The 24387-nt window shown below is 40.0% G+C and overlaps 1 protein-coding gene across 1 annotated transcript in view; it reads left to right on the top strand.

Annotated features, from left to right (window-relative positions):
* The window catches only part of PKDCC (protein kinase domain containing, cytoplasmic), a 58733-nt gene that overhangs the window by 20953 nt on the left and 13393 nt on the right, over positions 1 to 24387 (top strand). The window contains exons 2-5 of the mRNA XM_075863255.1: positions 8840 to 8962; positions 12251 to 12522; positions 15345 to 15424; positions 16960 to 17067. Coding sequence (XP_075719370.1) covers positions 8840 to 8962; positions 12251 to 12522; positions 15345 to 15424; positions 16960 to 17067 — 583 coding nt within the window. The remainder of the gene's footprint in view (positions 1 to 8839; positions 8963 to 12250; positions 12523 to 15344; positions 15425 to 16959; positions 17068 to 24387) is intronic.

The raw sequence follows: 24387 nt of genomic DNA, 5'->3' as shown, positions 1-24387 counted from the left end.
TCCTGAGAAATGACAACTCACTTATATTTAGTGTACTTTTTATTTTACAGGAAACTTATTTTTATAAGAGTGGTAGTAGAGTTAACTGGTTACAGTAATAACATCCCACAGTAAATCATTGAAGAAAATAAGTGAAGTGCCATATGTTTATTGTAGCCGCCTGCTCAGGATCTTGGCGCAATCTGTCCTTAGTGTATATTATGTTATTGGTTATTATTCTAACTGCAGTGTTTGCACTCTGTATTTTTATGTTCCTGGTTAGTGTTTTATAGACAGGCACTGTGATGATAAGTAGAGCTGATATACGTTCTTACATAATAGATTTCCTGTCTTAGGGATATCTGAAAGTGTGTTAAACTTTCATATTTTTTTCTTCTTTGTTTTTTTACACCCCTATTACATTTGTAGTATATTATATAGTAAGCATCTTAAAGGGCACCTGTCACCTAAGTACTCTGGTAACAACTTGGAGGATGAGTAAATATGAATTTAATGGACCAACATGCCATCAAAATCATATGGGCTTCCTGCAGACAGGGTATTACCATAGGCAGGGCATGTTTTTTCTTTTTCTCTATTATAAAAGTATACTGAAAAAAAATCTGACAATTTGAATAAGTACTAAAACTCCTTTGTCCCATATGGGTAGTTATTTGCCTAATAAAACACTGCTTAATGGAGTAGTTCACTAGCCACTAAGTGCTTTTTATTTACTTCTAGAAAAGTGTGAAGGGCAAACACAATGCGGTGAGATCTCGGTCAACCCATAATACTATTCACATAGCAATTCAATTTGCCTTGCTATAAAGATGGCCCAATTTCATGACATTTGTGATATCTTTAATTACTGTAATGTGCAACACTTTTTTTTCTAAAGCAATGATTTTCCCTTAAATTGTTACCTGAATTGAAATCCTTGAGTGATTTTTGTTTATATTTAGAAACCCCAAATACCCTGTTACCCCATTAAGGCATCTGAGTTAATAGATGGGTGGATCACACGTTTGGGACCTCGAACACTTAGCCAGAGTGGAGTGCAGCTACAAAGAGTATTTTTTTAAGGACCTGGCCCATAAGTACATAACAGGGACAACCCATTTATTTCAATGGGCATGGTGTAATGCTTCATTTGCCCTGTGGTGTTGCTGCAGGAAAATATATCACTTGCTGCTCGGTTTGCTTGCACATCACAGCTGATCTCTGGGGTTCCCAGTAGTGGGACATCCTGGGATAAGCTTATTTTCAGTGGACTTCTCTAACAAAAAATGGTATTGTGAGAAGTTAAATGAGAAATAAACAAAAAACTCAATACGTAATTTCTGCACCACATCGCAGGTTGTTTGTTTACATCCTTTCTGGACCTTACTGGATCTAGAGAATAGATTGCTGACTATGTAACATGTTAGCCAAGGCCTCTGATTCAGGCCACTACTTTGAAGAAGAGTGGCGTTTAGGTCACGCAATCATTCTCAGCCAGTACCATGTTCTTGACAAGCTTTTTAGACTGGATTTCCAGCACCAACCAAGCATCTAAGATCATCCCTACTGTAAACTGACCATTGGCATACAAGAGATTGATGTGGGCTCATAGTGAAGATCAAAATCGGCCCCCAATTATGGTGTTGGATTTTGCCAACAAGGACAAGAAATGCCTGGTGCTTTTTTTCCCCACTCCGCCCTATGTATGTTCCTTGGGCCAAATTCCCACCCCATTATTTGCTAAGCATACAGTTTCTCTGAAGAAGGGGTCAAGTGACAAGTACCTGATTAGGACCCCTTCTGTAGTAAAGAGCATGGAACCAAACAGGGCAGATCCCCCCCCCCCTCTCCAGGGGCCGCCATATGATTGCATGGTCTGCCTCTATGGTATGTACGCCCTAGAAAGTGGGTACTCTTAAGGCTTTTGTCCTCTGGGTCAGGGAACTCTGACCAGTTTCCAAGGAACACCAGAGACCCATGGAACCCTGGTTGGAATACAGTACACTGTGGACCTAATATATCCAATTTGAGGTTTAGTTTTCTAAACAAATGACCATTTACACCTATACATCATAATAATAATAATAATAATAATCTTTATTTATATAGCGCCAACATATTACGCAGCACTTTACAATTTAGAGGGAACATGAAACAAACTATATCAGACATTACATAGTGACAAAGTTCATTTACAATTCAAACCTGGGGAGTAAGGACCCTGCTCGCAAGAGCTTACAATCTATGAGGAAATAAGGGAGACACAAAGTGTAATAGTGTTTGTTCTGTACAATGGTTCGGCCATTTTTATACACATGCGGTGGTAACATAAAGCTGCATGAGCCGGTCACCAGCCAGTATCCGTGTATGACGGACATGAAGAGAAGGAGTGTGAGGGAATCTTATTCTGATGACTAATCTAAATGGAGGGCCATGGAAAGGAGTCAGATTAGGGAATGTTATAGGCCTGTCTAAATAGATGTGTTTTCAGGGCACGTTTAAAACTGTGGATATTGGGAATTAATCTGATTGTCTGGGGTAGCACATTCCAGAGGACGGGTGCAGCACGAGAGAAATCCTGGAGACGGTAGTGGGAGGTTCGGATTATGGAGGATTTTAATCTAAGGTCGTTGGCAGAACGTAGAGCCCGAGTAGGGTGGTAGACAGAGATGAGGGAGGAGATGTAAGGAGGTGCAGCACTGTGGAGAGCTTTGTGGGTGAGAGTAATAAGTTTGAATTTTATTCGGAAGGGGATGGGCAACCAGTGCAGTGACTGGCACAGATTAGAGGCGTTGGTGTAGCGGTTGGTCATAAAGATGAGCCTGGCTGCTGCATTGAGGATAGATTGGAGAGGGGAGAGTTTAGTGAGGGGAAGACCGACTAGTAATGAGTTACAGTAGTCAAGACGAGAGTGAATCAGAGCAACAATGAGAGTTTTGGCAGTTTCCTCCGTAAGAAAAGAGCGGATTCTGGAGATGTTTTTGAGGTGAAAATGACAGGAGCGTGAAAGTGATTGTATGTGAGGAGTAAAGGAAAGATCTGAGTCAAAAATAACCCCGAGACAGCGGGCGTGCTGCTTAGGAGTTATGATAGTGCCACACACAGAGATGGAGACATCAGGTTTAGGGAGGTTAGTAGATGGTGGGAACACAAGGAGCTCAGTTTTAGAAAGATTCAGTTTCAGATAGAGAGAGGACATGATGTTAGAGACAGCGGACAGACAATCACTGGTGTTCTGTATTAGAGCAGGGGTGATGTCACGGGAAGAGGTATATAATTGGGTGTCATCAGCATAGAGATGGTACTGGAAGCCAAATCTGCTGATGGTTTGTCCAATAGGAGCTGTGTAGAGAGAAAAGAGGAGCGGACCTAGGACTGATCCCTGAGGAACCCCGATATCAAGGGGAAGAGGAGAAGAAGTGGAACCAGCAAATGACACACTGAATGAGCGGTCAGAGACATAGGAGGAAAACCAAGAGAGAGCCGCGTCCTTGAGGCCAATAGAGTGGAGCATGTTAAGTAGGAGTTTGTGGTCTACAGTGTCAAAGGCTGCAGAGAGATCCAAAAGAATCAGGAGAGAGGATTTACCGTCCGATTTAGCCGCCAAGAGATCATTTGAGACTTTAGTAAGGGCAGTTTCTGTGGAGTGTAGAGTGCGGAAACCAGATTGTAAGAGGTCAAGAATGGAGTTAGCAGAGAGATAGCGGATAAGGCGAGAGTAGACCAAGCGTTCCAGGAGTTTGGAGATGAAGGGCAGATTAGAGACTGGTCGGTAGTTGGCAGCGCTGGATGGGTCAAGAGTTGGTTTTTTCAATAATGGGTTTATAATGGCATGTTTAAAAGTGGAGGGAAAGATACCAGAGGAAAGAGAGAGGTTAAATATTTTAGTCAGGTGACTAGTGACAGCTGGGGAGAGGGACTGGAGGAGGTGTGAGGGGACAGGATCACTAGGGCAGGTAGTAGGACGAGAAGAAGAGAGGAGCCTCGAGACTTCTTCTTCAGTTATTGGGTCAAATGCTGAGAGTGAAGAAGAGGGAGTGCGGGGGGGAAGGGGATCGATGTTACTAGGGGACTGGGAGATAATATCATGCCGGATGTTGTCAATTTTAACTTTAAAATAATTGGCCAGGTCTTCAGCACTGAGATCTGTGATTGGCGTCTGAACTTTAGGACTAAGGAGGGAGTCAAAAGTATCAAAGAGGCGTTTTGGATTATTAGATAGTGTGGAGATGAGAGAAGTGAAATAGACTTGTTTGGCGCGGTGAAGGGCAGAGTTGTAAGTTTTGAGCATAAATTTGTAATGGAGGAAATCTGCATCCAAATGCGATTTTCTCCACAGTCGTTCGGCACATCTCAAGCACCGCTGAAGAAAGCGGGATTGAGGCGTGTGCCAGGGTTGTCGTCGTCTTTGTCGGGTGGTTCGGAGTGTAGTGGGGGCTGCTTCATCCAATGCATTTTTGAGAGTGTTATTATAAAGTTTGGCAGCCAGATTGGGACAGGAGAGGGAAGAGATAGGGGACAATGAGGACTGTAGACTGTCTATGAGTTTCACAGTGTTAATGGCATGCAGATTTCTGTATGTCTGATACGTAGGGATGACCTGAGGAGGCAGAGAATATTTGATAGTAAAGCAGAGAAGATTGTGGTCAGAAAGCGGGAGAGGAGAGTTAATAAAGTCAGAAACTGAGCAGAGCCGGAAGAAGACCAGGTCAAGTGAATGCCCGTCTTCATGTGTAGGAGAGTTAGTAAGTTGTGACAGACCGAGGGACGAGGTTAAAGATAGAAACTGGGAGGCAAATGAGGAGATTGGGTTATCAATGGGGATGTTGAAGTCACCCATGATGAGAGTGGGTGTTTCAGAGGATAGAAATTGTGGAAGCCAGGCAGCAAAATGATCCAGGAATTGGCGGGGTGAGCCCGGTGGGCGGTAGATAACTGCCACTCGGAGGGGAAAAGGGTGAAAGAGTCTGAGGGTGTGGACTTCAAAAGAGGGAAATGTGAGTGAGGGGACCGGGGGAATGACCTGGAAAGTGCAGTGTGGGGAAAGAAGTATACCTACTCCTCCACCCTGCCTGTTCTCAGGTCTGGGGGCATGAGAGAACTGGAGACCACCATAAGATAGAGCAGCAGGGGAAGCAGTGTCAGACAGGTGTAGCCATGTTTCTGTAAGAGCCAGAAGGTTGAGAGAGTTAGAAAGGAATAAGTCATGAATAAAGGTGAGTTTGTTGCACACGGACCGAGAGTTCCAGAGAGCACAGTTAAAAGAGACAGGAGAAGACATACAAGGAATGGTAAGAAGATTTGCAGGGTTTCTATGTGTGGCAGGTAAGTGGTTGAGCTTGGCAGAAGAAAAGGGAGGCCCAGGGTTGGGAGAGATGTCCCCTGCAGCTAATAGCAGGAGAATGGAGAGAGACAGCAGATGGTTCTGTGATTTATGAGAGCGTTTTTTATGTTGGGCAGTGGGATGAGATGGGTTAAGTTGACTGAGGAAAGTGAATAGTGAATGGGAGCTGTACATGGGCGAGGCAAGGAGAGAAGGACTGATGTGGACTGTTTTTGGGCAAGTCTTAAATGGGCGATAGGATTGAAAACCAAGAGCAGCTATAATGATGAGAGCGGTGGCAAACATGTTTGTTTACAGATAGTTAGAAATCTAATATTGAGAGCGTGGGCTAGTTTGTCTGGTTTGGTAATGCAGCTTACCTGTCACTGACCCTGTGCAACTGCCATGTATAACTGCCAGGACACTTTGACAGTATGACACTTAGACAGAGATGACTTCTGCCGTCGTGCCCCCCTGCACCATACATAGTTTTGTAACCTGGATTGAGTTTGGAAACTATCTAAGCCATTCTTGGCCTTTTACATATAGTATAAATAATAATTAAAACTGACATTGAATGACTTTCTGACCATTTTGGTGCCAGTAGCAAAAGCCATTTATGGCCACGCATCAGTGACTTCTATGGCGATTCACTAAGAACGTATTAATAATTGTCAATGAGAAATGACCATGATGGGAATAACTGTGCCAGGTTCTGTCTTGTTCTGTTAAACCGCTACACAGTGATTATTGTTCCGTCTCAAAATACATTTACAACAATAATTCTGCTTGCATTAGCCAAAGAAAAGAGTGTTCATCTGCTCTGCGAACAGTACTGAAAACAGATGTATATATATATAAAAAACAAAAATAGAGGTTACTAGAAATCCCCGGCAGCCCATCACTTGCGCAATTAATTTCATATTATATAAACTAAAGGGAATATTTCAGTACTGTCACGTTTAATTCAAAATATAGAAAAAAAGAAATCTGTGTTTTGCCAAAGTTGCATTTTTTGTGGGTTTGTTTAATTATCCAATTATCGTGTATTTATATATAGCGGCGACATATTTTGCAACGCTATACACAAAGGAGTCATGTACTAGGGCTTTTTATTTTTGTTGCATCGATGCCAAGTAGGGCTGCAATTGTGAATCTGTTTTTAAATTTTACGTGACTTTTTATAAATTTGGCACAATTTAGATTGGGGATCAGCCGATCATACGTGAAAGTCAATTTTGCCCAATATTATGATAAATGTGGATAAGATTTTTTTAGACTGTTTTTCTGATGCGAGATCATTTATATATGTATTCATTCACATTGGTCTCTGTCCCGAATGGGCCTCACAGTGTATGGCTAGCCATCGACAAAGATTTGGCCATGATGTAAAATAATTTATTTCACCCCAACATGTTAAAATTCTTCCTATAATGGGGAATATTGTGCATTTGCATTGCTTCATATGTATGTATCTTGGACTATAGTAAGCTAATCACTAATATTTAAAGGAACAGTGTCATCACAAATATTTTATTAATATGTTAAAGATGTTAGTGCCTTAATATAAACGTTTATTTTCATTTGTGTGTTTGTGTTTTACTGTTTCTTTTTTTCACACTTTTTTTTCCCTATGGGGGCTGCCATTTTTTGTTCCATTTCTGTGTGTGTCGATTAACGACACACACAGACATGGAATACGGCAGCCACAGTCCCATAGGGACTGCGAACGGCTCCCGTCCCATTGACTGCCGTGTACGGCGTCTGTGTGGGAACTGCGCATGCGCCGCTCCCACACAGTCCTATTCGAAATTGGCGCCGTCCGGCGCCATTTTCCTGTGGACCGGAAGTCGCGGCCGGACAGTAATATTACTACTTCCGGTCGCGGCTTCCGGACAAGTGCACATGGAACAGCGGCAGCAAAGGGAGCGGACGGGCCGCGGCGGCAGGAGCAGGTAAGCGATTTCAATGTATGTTAGTGTTTGTGTGTGTTTACTACTGCATGTAAACCTACTACACTGTGGGTTACCTCAAAAAATGGCGACGCACAGTGTAGCAGGTTAAACCTTTCAAACCCCTCGTTTATCCCGGCACTAGCCAGGATAAAGGAGGGGGGGATGCTGAGCGCTCACTAGAGCGATAGCTTTTAACCCAATGTTGCAATGCTGCAATTTTGGGAACTAGCTCCAAACAGCTCCATCTAGTGACCAAAAATGGGTAGTATTATAAATTTGAAAAAATTTATAATATTTCCTGACTCGCGAAAAAAATAAAAAAAATTTGAACAATGTTTTATCACCCACACACTAAATGTTTAAATTTTAAAAAAAAAACATGTTTTTGGGGCGACACCATGCCTTTAAGAACATTTTTGAAATCCAATGATAAATGTTGTGACCGATAGAGCAAATTTACATTGGTTAGAACCACTTATTTTTAGTACCATTGATAAAACCTTATTGATTATAACATTATTTGGATTGTTATGTCTATGGCCATCTTAACATGTAGTCTTAAAGGGTTTTTTCCATCAGAGACATTTATGACATATCCACAGGATATGTCATAAATGTCAGATAGATGCGGGTCCTACCGCTGGGACCCACACCTATCTCTAGAACGGGGCCTCCTAAACCCCATTCTACTACTCTGTGTTGTGGCTGAATTGTATGATTTTTTACCATGAATTACGGAAACAGCATAGCTCGCTGAGCTACGCTATTTCCGGAAGTTCCATAGAACTGAATAGCAGATACAGAAACAGTGTAGCTTGCATGCTACGCTGCTTCCGTAACTGCCAGTCACTACTATGGGAGTTACGGAAACAGCGTAGCTCAGCAAGCTATGCTGTTTCCGTAATTCATGGTAAAAAAATCATACAATTCAGCCACAACACAGAGCAGTAGAATGGGGTTTAGGAGGCCCCGTTCTAGAGATAGCTGCGGGTCCGAGAGGTGAGACCCGCATCTATCTGACATTTAGGACATATCCTGTGGATATGTCATGAATGTCTCTGATTGGATAATCCCTTTAAGAATGAATGAATGACCCCCCTTGGGTCATCTGATTGGCTGACAGTTCTCAGAAAAGCTCATTTGCATGCAGATATTGTGCCTTATCAGGACATTTGATAGTACCCCAATAACAAGGACTCTGTCTGGTGATGGATGCCCTTCAAAGAGATTTTTCACGATTTTCATTTTTGATTATGTCTGGAGTAATCCATTAGGTACCTGCATTGGATGTACCCTATTGACACCTGGTGGATTACATTCAGCTTCTTGTCTGGAAGTGACTTTACCTACGCCGCTGAAATATGCACCAATAATAGTTGCATGCCAAAAATGGAAACAGATATTTTGAGAGCTCCGCCATTCCTAAAACTAGAGGTAGAAAATATTACTGTAGGTAAAAGCCTAGAAACTAAACTGGCCTACAAGTTGCCACTACTGTATACATTTGACTGGTGCACTTCGATGTCTCAGTATTGCATTTCTGTTATTTACCCCTCCTCCTGTCTGGATTCTGATTTTTCAGCTTTACGGATATTGTTATCAAGACAGTAATGACATATCTGACACCCTGACAACTATCATTGAATTGGGTTCCCCTTTGGAGATGATTCAGCTCTTACAATCTTCTTGGGAAGACAGATTTAGAGTAAGTGAACTATTTTTAATGACTACTGTTTCCTTTTTTGTTAAAGACAATAAAAATGAAACATTTTTAAGAGCCACTAAAATATGTAAAGGGAAATTAATATGAATATCGATAGGTGTGATATAACAATGACACAGATGCATACACATAAACTTACACACGTAGACAACTAATGTGCAACATATTGATCAGATCATGATTTGCATTTAAAGAGGCTCTGTCACCAGATTTTGCAACCCCTATCTCCTATTGCAGCAGATCGGCGCTGCAATGTAGATAAGAGTAACGTTTTTTTTTGTTAAAAACGAGCATTTTTGGCCAAGTTATGACCATTTTTATATTTATGCAAATGAGGATTTCTAAAGTACAACTGGGTGTGTTTAAAGTTATGTACAAGTGGGCGTGTATTGTGTATGTACATCTGGGCGTTTTTACTTCTTTTACTAGCTGGGCGTTGTATCAGCATCATCCACTTCTCTTTGTTAACACCCAGCTTCTGGCAGTGCACAGACACACAGCGTGTTCTCGAGAGATCACGCTGTGACGTCACTTCCCCAGGTCCTGCATCGTGTCGGACGAGCGAGGACACATCGGCACCAGAGGCTACATTTGATTCTGCAGCAGCATCGGCGTTTGCAGGTAAGTCGATGTAGCTACTTACCTGCAAACGCTGATGCTGCTGCAGAATCAACTGTAGCCTCTGGTGCCGATGTGTCCTCGCTCATCCGACACGATGCAGGACCTGGGGCAGGAAGTGAGTGACGTCACAGCGTGATCTCTCGAGAACACGCTGTGTCTGTGCACTGCCAGAAGCTGGGTGTTAATGAAGGGAAGTGGATGATGCTGATTCGTCAGCATCATACACTTCTAGTCACAACGCCCAGCTAGTAAAAGAAGTAAAAACGCCCAGATGTACATACACAAAACACACCCAGTTGTACTTTAACTTTAAACACGCCCAGTTGTACTTTAGAAAGCCTCATTTCCATAAATATAAAAATGGTCATAACTTGGCCAAAAATGCTCGTTTAAAAAAAACAACAAAACTTTACTCTTATCTACATTGCAGCGCCGATCTGCTGCAATAGGAGATAGGGGTTGCAAAATCTGGTGACAGAGCCTCTTTAAGTTCGTTTTCATTATACCGCTCCTACAGGATACATGAAGTATTGCAGCTTTTCCAGGATTAAACATTGACGACTTATACTTATCCACCCCACAGATCTGGTATTGCATCTCAGCCCCAGTGAATAAGACTGAGCTGGGTCTAAGCTGCACTAACAGATATAGCTGCGTGGACAAGAATGGTGACAGTACTACAGTGAAAAAAGCTCACTCCTTTTGCATGGCATCTGCATAGGCAACTTATGATACAATTTTCCATTGCAAACTGCCTTTATTTATTTTATTAAAATTTTATGTTTTGAATAAATATATAAAATTAAAAAATAATTTAAAAATATTAAAGAAAATTTCACTCCTGTTGATTGGTGGAAGTCTGATAAGGATATGTCGTCAATGTTAAATCCCAGGAAACCCCTTCAAACCAAACAGATCTGGAGCTTTGCTGTATATCTTGTTTTTTATCCAGTTGACTCGACTCTTGGCTTTAGATAACGTCAACTGGAAATCTAGACAGTATATGTAGAACGTTGTTATATCAGCTGTTTTAGATAACAATGTGTTGGTTTTGAATTAGTTCATGTTGTTTTATGAATTTTTATACATAATGTGCTGGTTGCCCTTGGAAACAGACAGCGCTTTATCTCTACTTCACTGTCAGACTTGTGGCCTTATTTCTAACTCTCATTGGAACTCCCACAATGCACTGCTCACTGTATTTACTGGGGAGTTTCGACTAAAATCGTCAATAGCTATTCTCTAGCACATGATAAATGATTGATATTTTTTTTGGTTTAACCCATTAATGACCAGCCTATTTTAAACCTTAATGATCAAGCCATTTTTTACGTTTTTCCATCGTCGCATTCCAAGAGCTATAACTTTTTTATTTTTGCGTCGACATAACTGTATAAGGTCTTGTTTTTTGTGGGACAAGTTGTACTTTTTAATAGCACCATTTTGGGGGACATATTATTTATTGATTAACTTTTATTAACTTTTTTTTGGGGGGGGAATAGAAAAAAACCTGAAATTTCACCACTCTTTTTCGCGTCTTAAATCTACGCCGTTTACCGTGTGATATAAATAACACAATAACTTTATTCAGCGGGTTGTCACGATTGCAACGATACCAAATTTGTATAGTTTTTGTATGTTTTACTACTTTTAAACAGTAAAAACGCTTTTTTTTCAAAATTATTTGTTTTTGTGTCTCCATGTTTGAAGAGCCGTAAGAGTTTTATTTTTTCGCCGATGCGGTTGTATGAGGATTTTTTTTGTGTGGAAAGACTTGTAGTTTTTATTGGTACCATTTTGGAGTAGATGCGACTTTTTGATCACTTTTTATCAAATTTTTTTTAAGTCAGGATTCACAGAAAACAGCAATTTTTCCATAGTTTTTTATTACATTTTTTATGGCGTTCACCGTGTGGGTTAAATAATGTAATACATTTATAGTCGGGCTCGTTACGGACGCGGCGATACCAAATATGTGTAACTTTTTAACTTTATTTTGGTTCTTTAATAGTAAAGCATTTTGTATGGGGAAAAGCTGGGTTTTTCATTTTTTTTCACATTTTTTTTGAAATTAACTTTATTAAACTTTTTTTTTTACTTTTTTACTAGTCCCACTAGGGGACTTTAATATGCGATTCTGCGATCGCAATTATAATACACTGCAATACTTTTGTATTGCCGTGTATTACTGGCTGTCCGTTTAAAACGGACAGGCATCTGCTAGGTCATGCCTCCGGCATGATCTAGCAGGCATTCGCTCCAGGCAGACCTGGGGGCCTTTATTAGGCCCCCGGCTGCCATTGGAGACACAGACACGCAGCGATCGTATCGCCGGGTGTCGGTGGGAGAGGGAGCTCCCTCCCTCTCTCCGAAACAACTCAGATGCGGTGCACGCTATTGAGCACCGCATCTGAGGGGTTAAACGGGTGAGATCGATACTTACTTGATTTGACGCTCCCTGCTCTGTTTACTTTATTCTGATGCAGCGCCGTAAAAAGGCATAGGCATCAGAATAAAGCCCGTTAGTGACCGCCGTTAAAAGACGTATTGGCGGTCACTAACGGGTTAAGAAATAGAGTGTAGGCTAAAAATCATAAAACAGAAAATAGTAATTCATTTGGTTTGATGTCAAAATGTTGCCTATTCCAGATCTGCCTCAGCTTAGTACGACTCTTGCATTACCTGGCCCATTCTCCTCTTGGCTCCATAACTTTGCTGGATTTCCGCCCTCGGCAGTTTGTGATTGTTGATGGTGAACTAAAAGTGACGGACTTAGATGATGCGAGCATGGAGGAGACACCTTGTACCACCAATGAGGACTGCTTTATGGAATTCCCAGCTAGGAACTTTACACTTCAGTGTTCTGTTGAAGGCAAATGTCAAAACATGAATGAGAAGAGGAACCTCTACAACGCCTACAGGTACATCAGATGTTTATGGTCATAACAAACTGACTTCAAAAAAGTTGTCAGAATCGTCAAGAAATGTCCTGCAGGTCATAAAACTTGTAATGATAAGAACATTTTTTGTTATGGTAATTATTTACACTAGGATAGTAAGGCCTCATTCACATGAGCGTATCAGATTCATGCGCGTGAAAAATGCACGTGAATCTGGTCCGTGTATGTTGCGTTATGCATCCGTGTGCTGTCCGTGGTTGTCACGCACCCATAGACTTCAAAGGGCTCGTAGGTGCGTGAAAACGCAGCAATATAGGACATGCAGTGAGTTTCACGCAGTGGACTCTCGCTGAGTGAAAACTCACGCATGTGTGAACGGGGCCCCATTGAAATCAATGGGTACATGTGCTGCGTGTGATTTCCATGCGCAGCACATGGACGTGATTCACTCTCGTGTGAATAAGGCCTAAGTTAAAGAAATGTAACTGAGATAAATGTTTAAATTCGATGGACCTGAACTTTTCTGTTGGAATCAATCACAGATTAGATAGATAGATAGATAGATAGATAGATAGATAGATAGATAGATAGATAGATAGATAGATAGATAGATAGATATCTTTGGATGTATGACATTCTGTTGGGTAAATGTATGATCATGGAAAAAAAATATTCCTATACAATTCAGATTATTTTCCTTCCTAATTTGTATTCTAGTTTTAGAGGTCATTTCGATTCTGCTGTTGACCTTGCATTTTTTACCTCATGATTAACACACGACCCGGTGAACTTTCCTTTACTTGTCCTTTTAATCTGCTGTGTTTTCCCAATCCCCTTTGAACTAACAGAAGCTGTCCTTGTTGCGGCTGAATCAGCGTTCCATAGACAGGGGGTTGTGGCGAGAATTCTCGCTCTTCCTTTCAGCAGACAGTGAGCGTGTGCTGATTTATGACACTTTACATTAGGACAAGGTTGATGATTTCAACAAACTAAAAGTCCATGATGAAAATGAACTGCAGTAAATGGACTTCTTGTGGAAACTCTTTATTCATCTCAACCCAACCGCTAGTAAATAGATTATAGGGGTACTTGGCAAGTCATGGCATATCAAAACTCAGGCCCGTCACACAAACTTATTTCAAAGGGAAACCGGACTGAAGGCAACAATAGGCTTAAAAGCAATGGAAGATATTTTATGAAAACTACGTAAAAAATTTCTGTACTTCATAGAAACAAATTATATTAATTTTGTAGACACTCCTAAAAAAAATTGCGGAAGGGCCAGCTGCCTGTGACTCTACAGTAAAGTATTCGGCACAGTTCAAAAAAACATATTGAAAAATATGAATAACAATTCTATAATGTAGTGTTATTGAGAGAATTTCTCTATTAATTAGTCAGAGTGGCTACGAAGAGTGTCTCTCTCTCTCTCTCTCTCTCTCTCTGGAGGACCCTACATGTCTGTGCATTACACAGATGGCCTATTTATTTCAATGGGCACTGTGCAATGCTTCACTAACCCTGTGGTGGTGCTGCAGAGGAATTGTACACTTGCTGTCGGGTGTACCCAAAGTTTACTTCTAAACACCTCTACCATTTAGCCGCACAGATATGCTGATTTGGCATTCAGGACACCAAGTTATAACTTCCCCAGAAACTGAAATTACTAAAATAAATGTAGTAACTGATGATGTGTCTCTCATACTGGCAACACATCACAGGAGCAGGCCCACAATTGGTCACCGTGGTCAGGTGACATTTTATCTGTATGGAAGACCTATCATAATTATTTATAGGAGAAAAATGGCAGGGATTGACAGACAGCGATGGCACTGGAACAGAGAAGAATTCCTATTTTGAGCATATTATAAAAAGTTTTTTTTTGTTTTTTTTTCATATTTTAGGGCAATTTATTGTATTTTTTTCTTTCCATGGAAAACCTTTTTTTAAATGAAACAAAAAATTAAATTAAATAGAAAACTGAATTAAAAAAAACATAAAAAAATAATTACATTTAATTAAAAAAGTTGAATATACATTAAAAATAAGTTAAAATTCAAAATGTAAATCTACATTAAAATAAACTAAATAAATACATTTTAGGGGATTTTAGGTATGTAAGTAAATTTGATGTATTTTAGGTAAATTTGGAAGGCGGGCGGTAAAAATAAATAAAATAATTTTTTTAATACATTTTAATTAAATTAAAAATAAACATTTTAATACAATTTAATAATAACATTCCTGAAAATTATTCAGCTACCAGACATGATCCTCTATTAAAATCTGTTAAAATAGCCATTTATTAAATTTTAAAAAAAACACCTAAAACTAAAAACACTAGTCTCATCGAAAAGGTTTTTTTGTTTTTTATAATGTTTTATTTTTTCTGGTCTATGTGTTTTACTTGTTTTTCTTATAATTTCCATATCCTTTTCCAAGTTTTCTGGTACAAACAGCTTCAAATAGTCATGGAACACGCCCAAAAATCTAAACGTCTTCCACTGGTGATACAAATGCCATAAATTTTATCCAAGTACCAGACATCCTTGCAAATAGCCACAATCCTCTAAGCTCCAGAGCTAGCTGCTGTGTTAATGGGGCCTTCACAGGTGATTACAAGGCAGCTTTGTGTCTAGTCGGCCTTGTTTTTGCTATAGCAGACTGCTGGGTTTCGGTCAGTTATGGATTTTTTCTCATTATGATATACGGCTATGTTTCCTGAAAAGTTCAGACTTTTACGGCTTGTTGGAATTTTATTGTAAATGGTTTAGTTGTATGTTGTAAACCTACAGTACATAAATCATTTTTTCCCATTAATAAATGTGGATTTTTTTTTTCAGGTTTTTCTTTACTTACCTCCTTCCTCATAGTGCACCACCTTCTCTCAGGCCATTGCTGGATGCTATAGTGAATGCAACAGGTAGGTTCCAGACAGAGGCCTAAATGCAAAATCTATAGCAAGGTCCGCACGTATCATTTGCCATGCATAATATTGGTGTTTTCTTATGTGGCAGAGGGGCTTTTGGGCCACTCAGACACTGGAGACTGAGGGGTCAAAAAGCCCCTGCTACTTTTTGTGACGGAATCGATAGTGCAGTCCACTGCGCTGTCGATTCCGTGGAAAAAAATGGAAACCTGCCGGAATGGTAACAAACGGAAACCATTAGCAATGTTTCCGTCACCATTGATATCAATGGTCATGCAAACGGAAGCTAAGGTTTCCGTTTGACTTTCCATTGAGGGGTTCACCTGACGGAACCCCTGAACGCAAAGCCAACGCTGATGTGAACAGGCCCTTACTATCACTTCATTCTTATGTATTGGAGTATGATTTACAGAAAAATGTTTTTAAATATTTTATCTAACATCTGTCACTGTTTGTGAGGTATTCCTCAATGTGATGTACAGCATTTGGAAGACTAACTTGGGTTTATAGACTGGTAACAGGACATTTAAAAGCTTTTCATACCTTGGAATGACTTTTGTTTTTATTATATCAATGTTTTTGGTGGTTTTAATCAGCTGAACTAACAGAATCGGCTGAGAGAGAACGATACAGCATCTATGTATACAGGATACATAGAAACTGTGTCGTAAAAAATATATATTTTTGTAATAATAGTCAATTAAAAAAATCTTTAAAAACACAAAACACATTTAAATTAAAAAAAACATTCAAAAGTGTACATAACCTTTAAAGGGGTTTTCGGAACATGTTGTATGGTGGCCTATGCTTAAGATTATCCATTCAATGTGTGGATTTGATCACAGGGTTCCTTGCCGATGAGCAGAGTGTATGACAACTTTCGCTATAGTACCCGACACAGGGCCATCAATGTGCATGCGGCTGTACCCGACACTATAGATAAGGCCCACTTAAGTGAATAGGGCTGATCTACAGAACCAGACACAGACGCATTTTTGAGAGAACCACTGTGTGTATGTGTACTACAGTGATGGGGCCATGGCACTCCACCACCCTTTCCTTGTGCTGATTGGTCAGACGCTTGCAGATGACACATTAATGGCCTATCTTGAGAATAAACCATAATTTTTATATTCCCTTTAGGAATACCTTACTCATGTATATGGCCCCTTCTAGGCTGTTATATTTGCCATAAGGAATTGCCATTTTTGTTTCATTGATATGTTGCTTGGCTTGCACTTAAGTAACCCCACACCCTCTTGAAAAACAAATGTTGGACCTATCTTATCCTACGTCACAATATGGCGCCCAACCTTTAGAAATATGCCACAAGTTTAAAGCTCCACTTTTACGTCACACCTTTAACACTTTTGGCCATACTCAGTATTGATATGTGTGCCCCAACGACATCTAAAAAAATATTTTATTTTTGTATATCTGGACAAGTTATTAAGTTTGACTACTTAGAAAGCTCCAGGTACTGGAGATTAATAGAAATGTTTTTTATTTTTTTTTTTCGTTTTATTCAGGTGAACTGCGCTGGGGCATCGATGAAACTGCTGCACAGTTCGAAAAGGTCCTTTACTTATACAAGAGCGGCTTATACCTGTCAAATGTTACACATGTACCGAAAGCTGGTAAGTATTTACTTTAACTGATACTCATTTCATTGTCTGCTGAGTGATAGCTGTCATCACCGTGTAATTATGACTTCCATAGCTAAAATAATACAAACATTCCATTGTAGAGCGTTTAGATAGTCAGGGCTGGCGCTATAATTGTATCCCGTCTATTAGCGGTGCGTACTTAGAATATGAGTCTTATTAGGTACAGATAAACATCATAAAAAATAAAGACCTACAAATAAAATATACTATAGTTCAATGAAAAATAAAATATAATAAATAAACCCACATACTGTAATTCTCAGTATGTTTATCTAAGGAGCAGTCACCCTAATTCTGAAGGTGCCCCAAAATTTGTTTAAAGTGAAGATCCACCTTGTGGACACTTTATTTGAATTTCTATTACAATTAATTAACTGCGAAATATGTACCCGTAATCACGGACCGTGATTATGGACCACGGCTGGCCACGGACAGCCACCCGCATTTGCGGGCCATGCTCCCATATAATGTATGGGAGCACAGTCCATAGAAAGCAAAAAAGAGGACATGTCCTATCTTTTGCGGAGCCTTTCTACGGCATGGACACTTTCCCATAAATATACGGGAAGGTGTCCGTGGGCAATAGAAATGAATGGGTCTGTAATTACGGATGAATTCTATGGTCATGTGCATGGGGTCTAACGCTGTACTGATAGAAGCAATTTGGGAAACAGAGCAGAGCAGCTCTAGGAAATGCTCTACTTGTGCTGTCAGTAGAATACAGGAGACATTTATGCTATGGCTGCTGAAGTGTTGCAATGGAGAAAGCAGAGGGCATGATGAGATGCCTATGAATCCCTTTGGAATGACTGATTATGCAATTTCGTAATAGCTGATTTAAAGGAAAACTACCAGATGCATTATGTAAAAGCCTATGTGCTACATGTTAAAGGTGGCACCCTTGTCAATACATTAATGTTAGGCAGGCTGGGCCAAAGCTGCACTTGTCAAGGCCAGCTTCTCCTCTAGTATACTCCCAGTCCCTACAGAAGTGAAAATAACATTACAAGGAGGAAATTTAGTATTAAATCATCCTGGAAATATTAAAAAGGACCTGTCACCTGCCCAAAAAACTGCAGCTGACACGTCATCAGTTAAATTGCAGGTGTCTCAGATTCTGTTGCTTTTTATTTTTTTCTTCTAGCCCCCATCGTTGCTGAGATATCTGTGCCATTAGTTTTGGTGCCCGATATGCAAATAAGACCTTTGACTGTCAAGTGGGCGGTTAACACCACCCACTTGCCTAGGGGTAACCGCCCACTTGACAGTCAAAGTCCTCATTTGCATATCGAACACAAAAACTAACAGCACTGATATCTCAGCAACGGTGGGGGCTTGAAGAAAAGAATAAAAAGCGGCAGAATCTGTGAGGCGCCTGCCATCTAATTGAGATGTCAGATACAGTTTTTTGGGCAGGTGACAGGTGCTTTTTAACATTCCCAGGATGCTTTAATACTAGAGTCCTGCCTTGTCACATTATTTTCCTTTCTGTACTGACTGGGAGAACTCTAGAGAAGAAGCTGGGCTTGACAAGGGTGCCACCTATTACATATTTGTGATAGGATATTAGAAACAAAAAGTAAAACTGAATATAAAGTTACTGTAAATAACTGCTAAATATAAAAAAAAGAAATAGAAGGCAACAGGTTCTTCTTTTGATGACTATAAAGTGGACCGACTTTTACTTTAACTAATCAAAACTGTTAGCTTGTTTTCTGCCATAGTTAATAAATCTGATTTCTTTGCATGTCGCCGTGGTGTTTCCCTGGCATCAGTCACAGAATATACTCAAAATGTAATAATAGGGTGTAAATATAGGGGGAGCCCTAGAACCTAAGGGGTAACATAATCTCCTTCTGGCTCATATGCCCATGTGGGGCCCTGTTACAGATTCTGTATTGGGGCCCAGTTACATCTCTGTGTATCAATATTACGCAATAATTGTAAAGCGAGGAAATTAAACTGTTTGTAGTAAAACAGAACACGTGCCTTTTAAATGGCTGATTTATCCTCCCTCCAGTGTTTCTAATCCTTCATAAAATGCCTGTTATACCAAAGGAGAAAAAAAAAGAGCTAGCAGTATAACATATGGAGTAGTTGCCCTTCACGTGTCACCCCACTGTTTTCGATAGGAAAAAAGCGATTTCTTTGAACAACACCAAGTGTGAAAAGTGATATTAACAATTACTCTGAAAATCCAGTGAAACAGCATGTGAAGCCCAGCGTTCACATAAAACCAGGTTTAACAAGGTGAACCCTGATCGGGTTACAAAAAAATGTAGGTCTTAAGCTTTAAAAATGTTTGAGTTGTAAAACATTTATAGTGCTTTAAATTCTAATGTACTCCGAGCGTTGTTTCAGCAGCAGCCCTGGCGCACTGTACTCAGAGGCTTTCATAGCTGCTCCGCCGTGGAACCAACAACGTAACTACCAGGGGGAAAGTTGGAAGTCTATTGTTAATTTTCCCTTTGTAATAAAGACATTGAAATGCCAAGCACAATAGAATGGGTTTAATTTCTAAGATCCAGGAATTTTAGCTTTGCATGTAAAATTTTGGTACTTTCAGAATACGTATGGGTCTACATGCTGTATTCAAGCAAATGTGTGCTTTATGGCAGCTGCAATGAATGGAAGTAAAAGGGGTTGTCCAACAATTCAATATTACATTTTAAAACTAAAATGCTCCCGTGCCTAGATATTGATTTTTTACATACTTGTTATGGCACCCCCTGGTTTCGTTTTAGAATGTCCACCTAACGTTTCTAGTGACGGTGGACAAAGATGCCCAGTGGCTCAGTATCACCGCCCAAATGTTCTTGTACCCAAGCTGCTTGTGTGCAGGCCAGTCAATAAGAATAAATGCATTAGAAGCAGCTTCTTTTCATCGGCACTGGTTACATTAGGTGTATGAGGCAAGGAGAATCAGGTTCATCTAATAGACATATCATTCAAGCAACCAGAACCCTACCCGATACTGATGAGGAGCAACAACTCCAAAACAGTGCTGTCTGCAGATGGATGCCTCTGGTTTGTCTAATAACCTGAGTCATGTTTCAAGGCTCTATAAAGGGTCGCACATGGACTTACAGGGTAGTTACCTATAGGTGGCACTAGAGAGAAACACTTTTCTTCCTTCTGGAGGAGAGCTATTTTGCATACTTTTTTTTCCCAGGGAGCATAGCCCTTAAACACCCTACCAGCTGGATCTCTGCAAGGAGAACCAGTACCTTTTAAGAGATGGAAGGGGAGAGAAAAAAAAAAAAAAACAGAAGTCGCTATAACATGCATGTACCAGAAATATCTAGACACGGGAGCATTGTTTGTTAAATAATTCCAAATGAAAACTTCTTCTATTTGTGTGATGTAAAAGATAAATGTGATAATTAGTCATGAGATAACCCTTTCAGTTGTCAGATAAGTGTTCATAGACTAATATAGTCCCAGGAAAACATGAAATATGACCCCTCCCCCTGAGACTGCCTACTCCACCTACTCCGCTTACCCCTAGTCCCACCCCCTCAATGGATAGGCATAAATGTTGCAATCATTATAACTGGGCCTGCTACCTATCCACCAGTGACATCGCCCTGTTGATGAATATAGTACGGATGAGACTGGTGCACCACTCGGGTATTGCGCCAGTATTAATAAATCTACCCCAGTGTTTCTCCTTATTCCCCTCCCTCTTCTAAAATAACAGAGGCACTTGGGTGAGCCGAATGTGCATATTAATGGGGGAGTGTATAGATAACCGTAACTATATCATGGAGATATTTCTGAATAACACACTGCAGATACATATGGAAAGTAGGAACACTTATGAGAATGTGCTGAGTAGATGAACATTGAGATACTAAAAACATTTTACAACTTCTGATAAGAGATAAATACTTGTTATGACAAGAAAAGTTCACGGACTCGCGTTGGTTTACACAAAGACAAGTACAGTGTTAACGGTTAGTAAATAGCATGCTATAGCAATGTCACTGACCTGAAGGGCTAGAAAGGAACGTTGGGCGTCCTTCCAGTTGGTAGCTAAAGTTGGTAGTAAAATCCAGTCAGGATTGCTGGGGCTGAAATAACTGATCATTAAGAGCGATTAACATCAGATTGAGGGTAATTCCAGCTTTTTGGAACAATGAAAATCTGGTCACAAGGCATTTTTGGTTGAGAGACAAATCCTCATTAGAGTAAATTCTATATTTAAACCAAAGAAAACAAAGGTTGAGTAAAGTACAGGTCTGTGAGAGAAGTTACATAAAACGGTATTATTAAAAATTTATTTAATGGGTTAAAGGCTCATTATTGGACGCTGTACATAAAATAGAGCATGGAAAATGAAGGCTAGAGATTATATTATTAAATTGTGTATTTCTTAAAGGGGAAGAACTTCATTTTGCAATAAGTAATATTCCGAAATAGTATTAAGCTTCTACCCATCTGTGATGCTATATAACAATTTAGCTCAGTATAATGCCCGGGTCATCAGACCCACAGCCAGGATGAGATTTGCAGCCATAATGCAGGCACAGAAATGTGCCCGTATTACGAATCTCAGGATCACACACACAGTTTTGATGCCGTTTTTTGAGCCAAAGCCAGGAGACGATCCAAAAGAAAGAAAATGTATAAAGAAAAGACTGATACATCTCCTTTCTTTTGTGTTCACTCCTGCTTTTGCATCAAAAAACCTGACCTAAAAACTGCACCATGTGATCCTGACCTAAAGCTGTTTTCATACATCATTTTAGGGTTTGTATTATGACTACAACATCCAGACTCCCACAATTCTCTTTAAGAGTCCTATGGTGATCTGTTTGGATTATTAAAATCGTGGGTGGTCCTGATGTTACGGCCATAATACGAACCCAACCAGCGCCTAGTGGAGAATTGTGCTGAGAGCAGTTGTCACTTCCCATCCTCTCTGTATGGCGATTTTTGCAACCATTTTTCGGTATTGCTCTAAAGCATCTAACATGAAGCAACTTAGTAAATAGTCTTGATTACCAATCTCCTATTGTCATGTGGTATACAGCTCCTATGCAGACCCATGTGTCTCCATGATTAACTATGTAGTTCGATTCTGCCGTTATACTCGCTTTTTTCCAACCCCTACTTCTTTCTAACTTACATTTGATAGGTTAGCAAGAATTATGCAAGGAAGTATGGTTGCAAGATTCCACTATACACAGGGTTTGTTTGTATATTGTAAACATGGACACACATAGGTATGTGTAGGAGCTGTAGACACAAAATGAACAGAGATTTTTTTTTAATTTAGACCATACGCATACTAGTTATTTTTAATATTTTTTTTAAAATCCAGTGGACACACCCTTTAAGCTTACCATCTTTTTTCCAAATCTTAAAATCTTAAGAAAAATCCAAATCTCGGTTCTTCTCCTTATTATATTTCATTGGTTGAATGTTCGCAGTTTGACATATGCCACCTTTAAATTTATGACTATGTTTCTTGTATTAGGCACGTATTTATTTGTTTTAAACATCATTAGTCTGGAAATTGACCAGAACTTTGACCTTTTGATGATGTGATTTACTGCTGGGAGACTTCAAATTCCATTGACTTCATTTAAATAAGCTTCCTTTCTAGGGAGACAAAGCCTTGATCATTAGTTGTAAGACAGTGTGGGGCTTGGTTTACAAAAACAGTGAAGGTATTTTGTACTGCTGAATGTTTTGTGCCTTGGAGAAAAAAAATATTTTTGACCAAATTTTTGTAAAACTATTAGGCCAGATTCACACGAACGCAGTTTTTCACGTCCGAGTTGCACCCGTGCGGGTCCCATTTTTTATGTATCCCCATAGACTTGAGTTGGAAGAAAAATAGTACATGTTCTATTTTTCAACAAACCGTTTTTGAAACAGCCGTGTGAACGGCCCCATTGAAATACATGCATCCGTATGACGGCCGTTGTTTTGGCAGCCGTTACATGGACGTATACTACGGTCGTCTGAATTCAGCCTTAGTTTTTTATATTTTAATATCAGTTTCTGCAAAGAATTGTCAAAACACAAGAACCATGTTACTCCCACTGTAGGCATTTATGGCATATCCACGGGACCCACACCTATCTCGAGAACGGGGGTCACGGTTCACTCCAATAATTCCTATGAGATTTCCGGACACAGCCAAGCCTGCTTGCCTACCTCACCAGGCAGGATGGGGGTCGTGTGACCCCTTGTTCTCGCTATAGGTGCGGGTTCCAGAGTTGGGAACCGCATTTATCAGATGTTTATGGAATATCCTGTGGATATCCCATAAATGTCTAAGGTGAGAATATATCTTTAAGGAGACCAAAAAAATATACTGAGAAACTACTCAAATTTAAAGATTGCGCACTATTATATTGACTCACACTTTAGTCCCCCCCACCCCAGGGGCTAAGCTGTGTCATCGCCTATAGGCTGCCATTTTTGGTGCCTATGAAATTTGGCACTATCCTTTATCCCATATGTGAGTGAATAGGGAAATTGCAGTTCCTAGTTGAGTGGATGTCTTTCCTAGGAAGGACCCGTTAAAATGTGGTGTCTTACCAAATTATATCATGTTAATAAATGAAGAAAAAGGCAAAATATGCTTGGACATTCACAGTGAACAAGAAAATGCAGACATTAGCAGTCCCTGAGATCATTGTTCAGGGACTGAATTGAAACTAAATAGCAAAGCTTGAGCAGCTCATGTTGTTTGTTAAAGAGGTATTCTGACCATAGACATTCATGGTGTATCTATAGAACGTGTGATAATTGTATGACACACGTTTCCATTCTTACTATTTCTTAAATTTTGTTAAATTAAACAATTTGTCATAATACCATTGCAATACAATCTTCCACCACCCTGTAAAAAAATGTATCTACGTTTTTCAACATGGGAGTCTATGGGCGACTGATGGCTGACGGATGACTTCCATTGGAGGCATCCGTTGGAGGCATATTTTTTTTTAAAGTTTGTTTATCTCCAGCCATACATACCGGTTATGTCGGATTTAGAGAAATAATAAAGCTAGCTAGGGGTCCTAAAATCAGTAGAACGGGGGTCCTGTGATGCCTTTTCAGTAGTCTAAAGTGGCCTGTATGAGGGAGAAGGAGAAGGATGGCTGCGCATGTGCACTGCTCTCTACAATATAGTCTATTCGAGTTACAAGAACAGCCGAGCCTCTGCACTAGACTGTTTTTATAACTCCTATAGACTTCAAGTGAATGAGGCTGAGCTGCAGTACCAGACACAGCCAATGGAGAAGAATAGCGCTGTTTACTGTAGAAAGCAGC

Source organism: Rhinoderma darwinii, chromosome 4 (genome assembly GCF_050947455.1).
Source record: "Rhinoderma darwinii isolate aRhiDar2 chromosome 4, aRhiDar2.hap1, whole genome shotgun sequence".
Lineage (NCBI taxonomy): Eukaryota > Metazoa > Chordata > Amphibia > Anura > Rhinodermatidae > Rhinoderma > Rhinoderma darwinii.
This window is presented reverse-complemented; position numbering and strand designations above follow the sequence as displayed.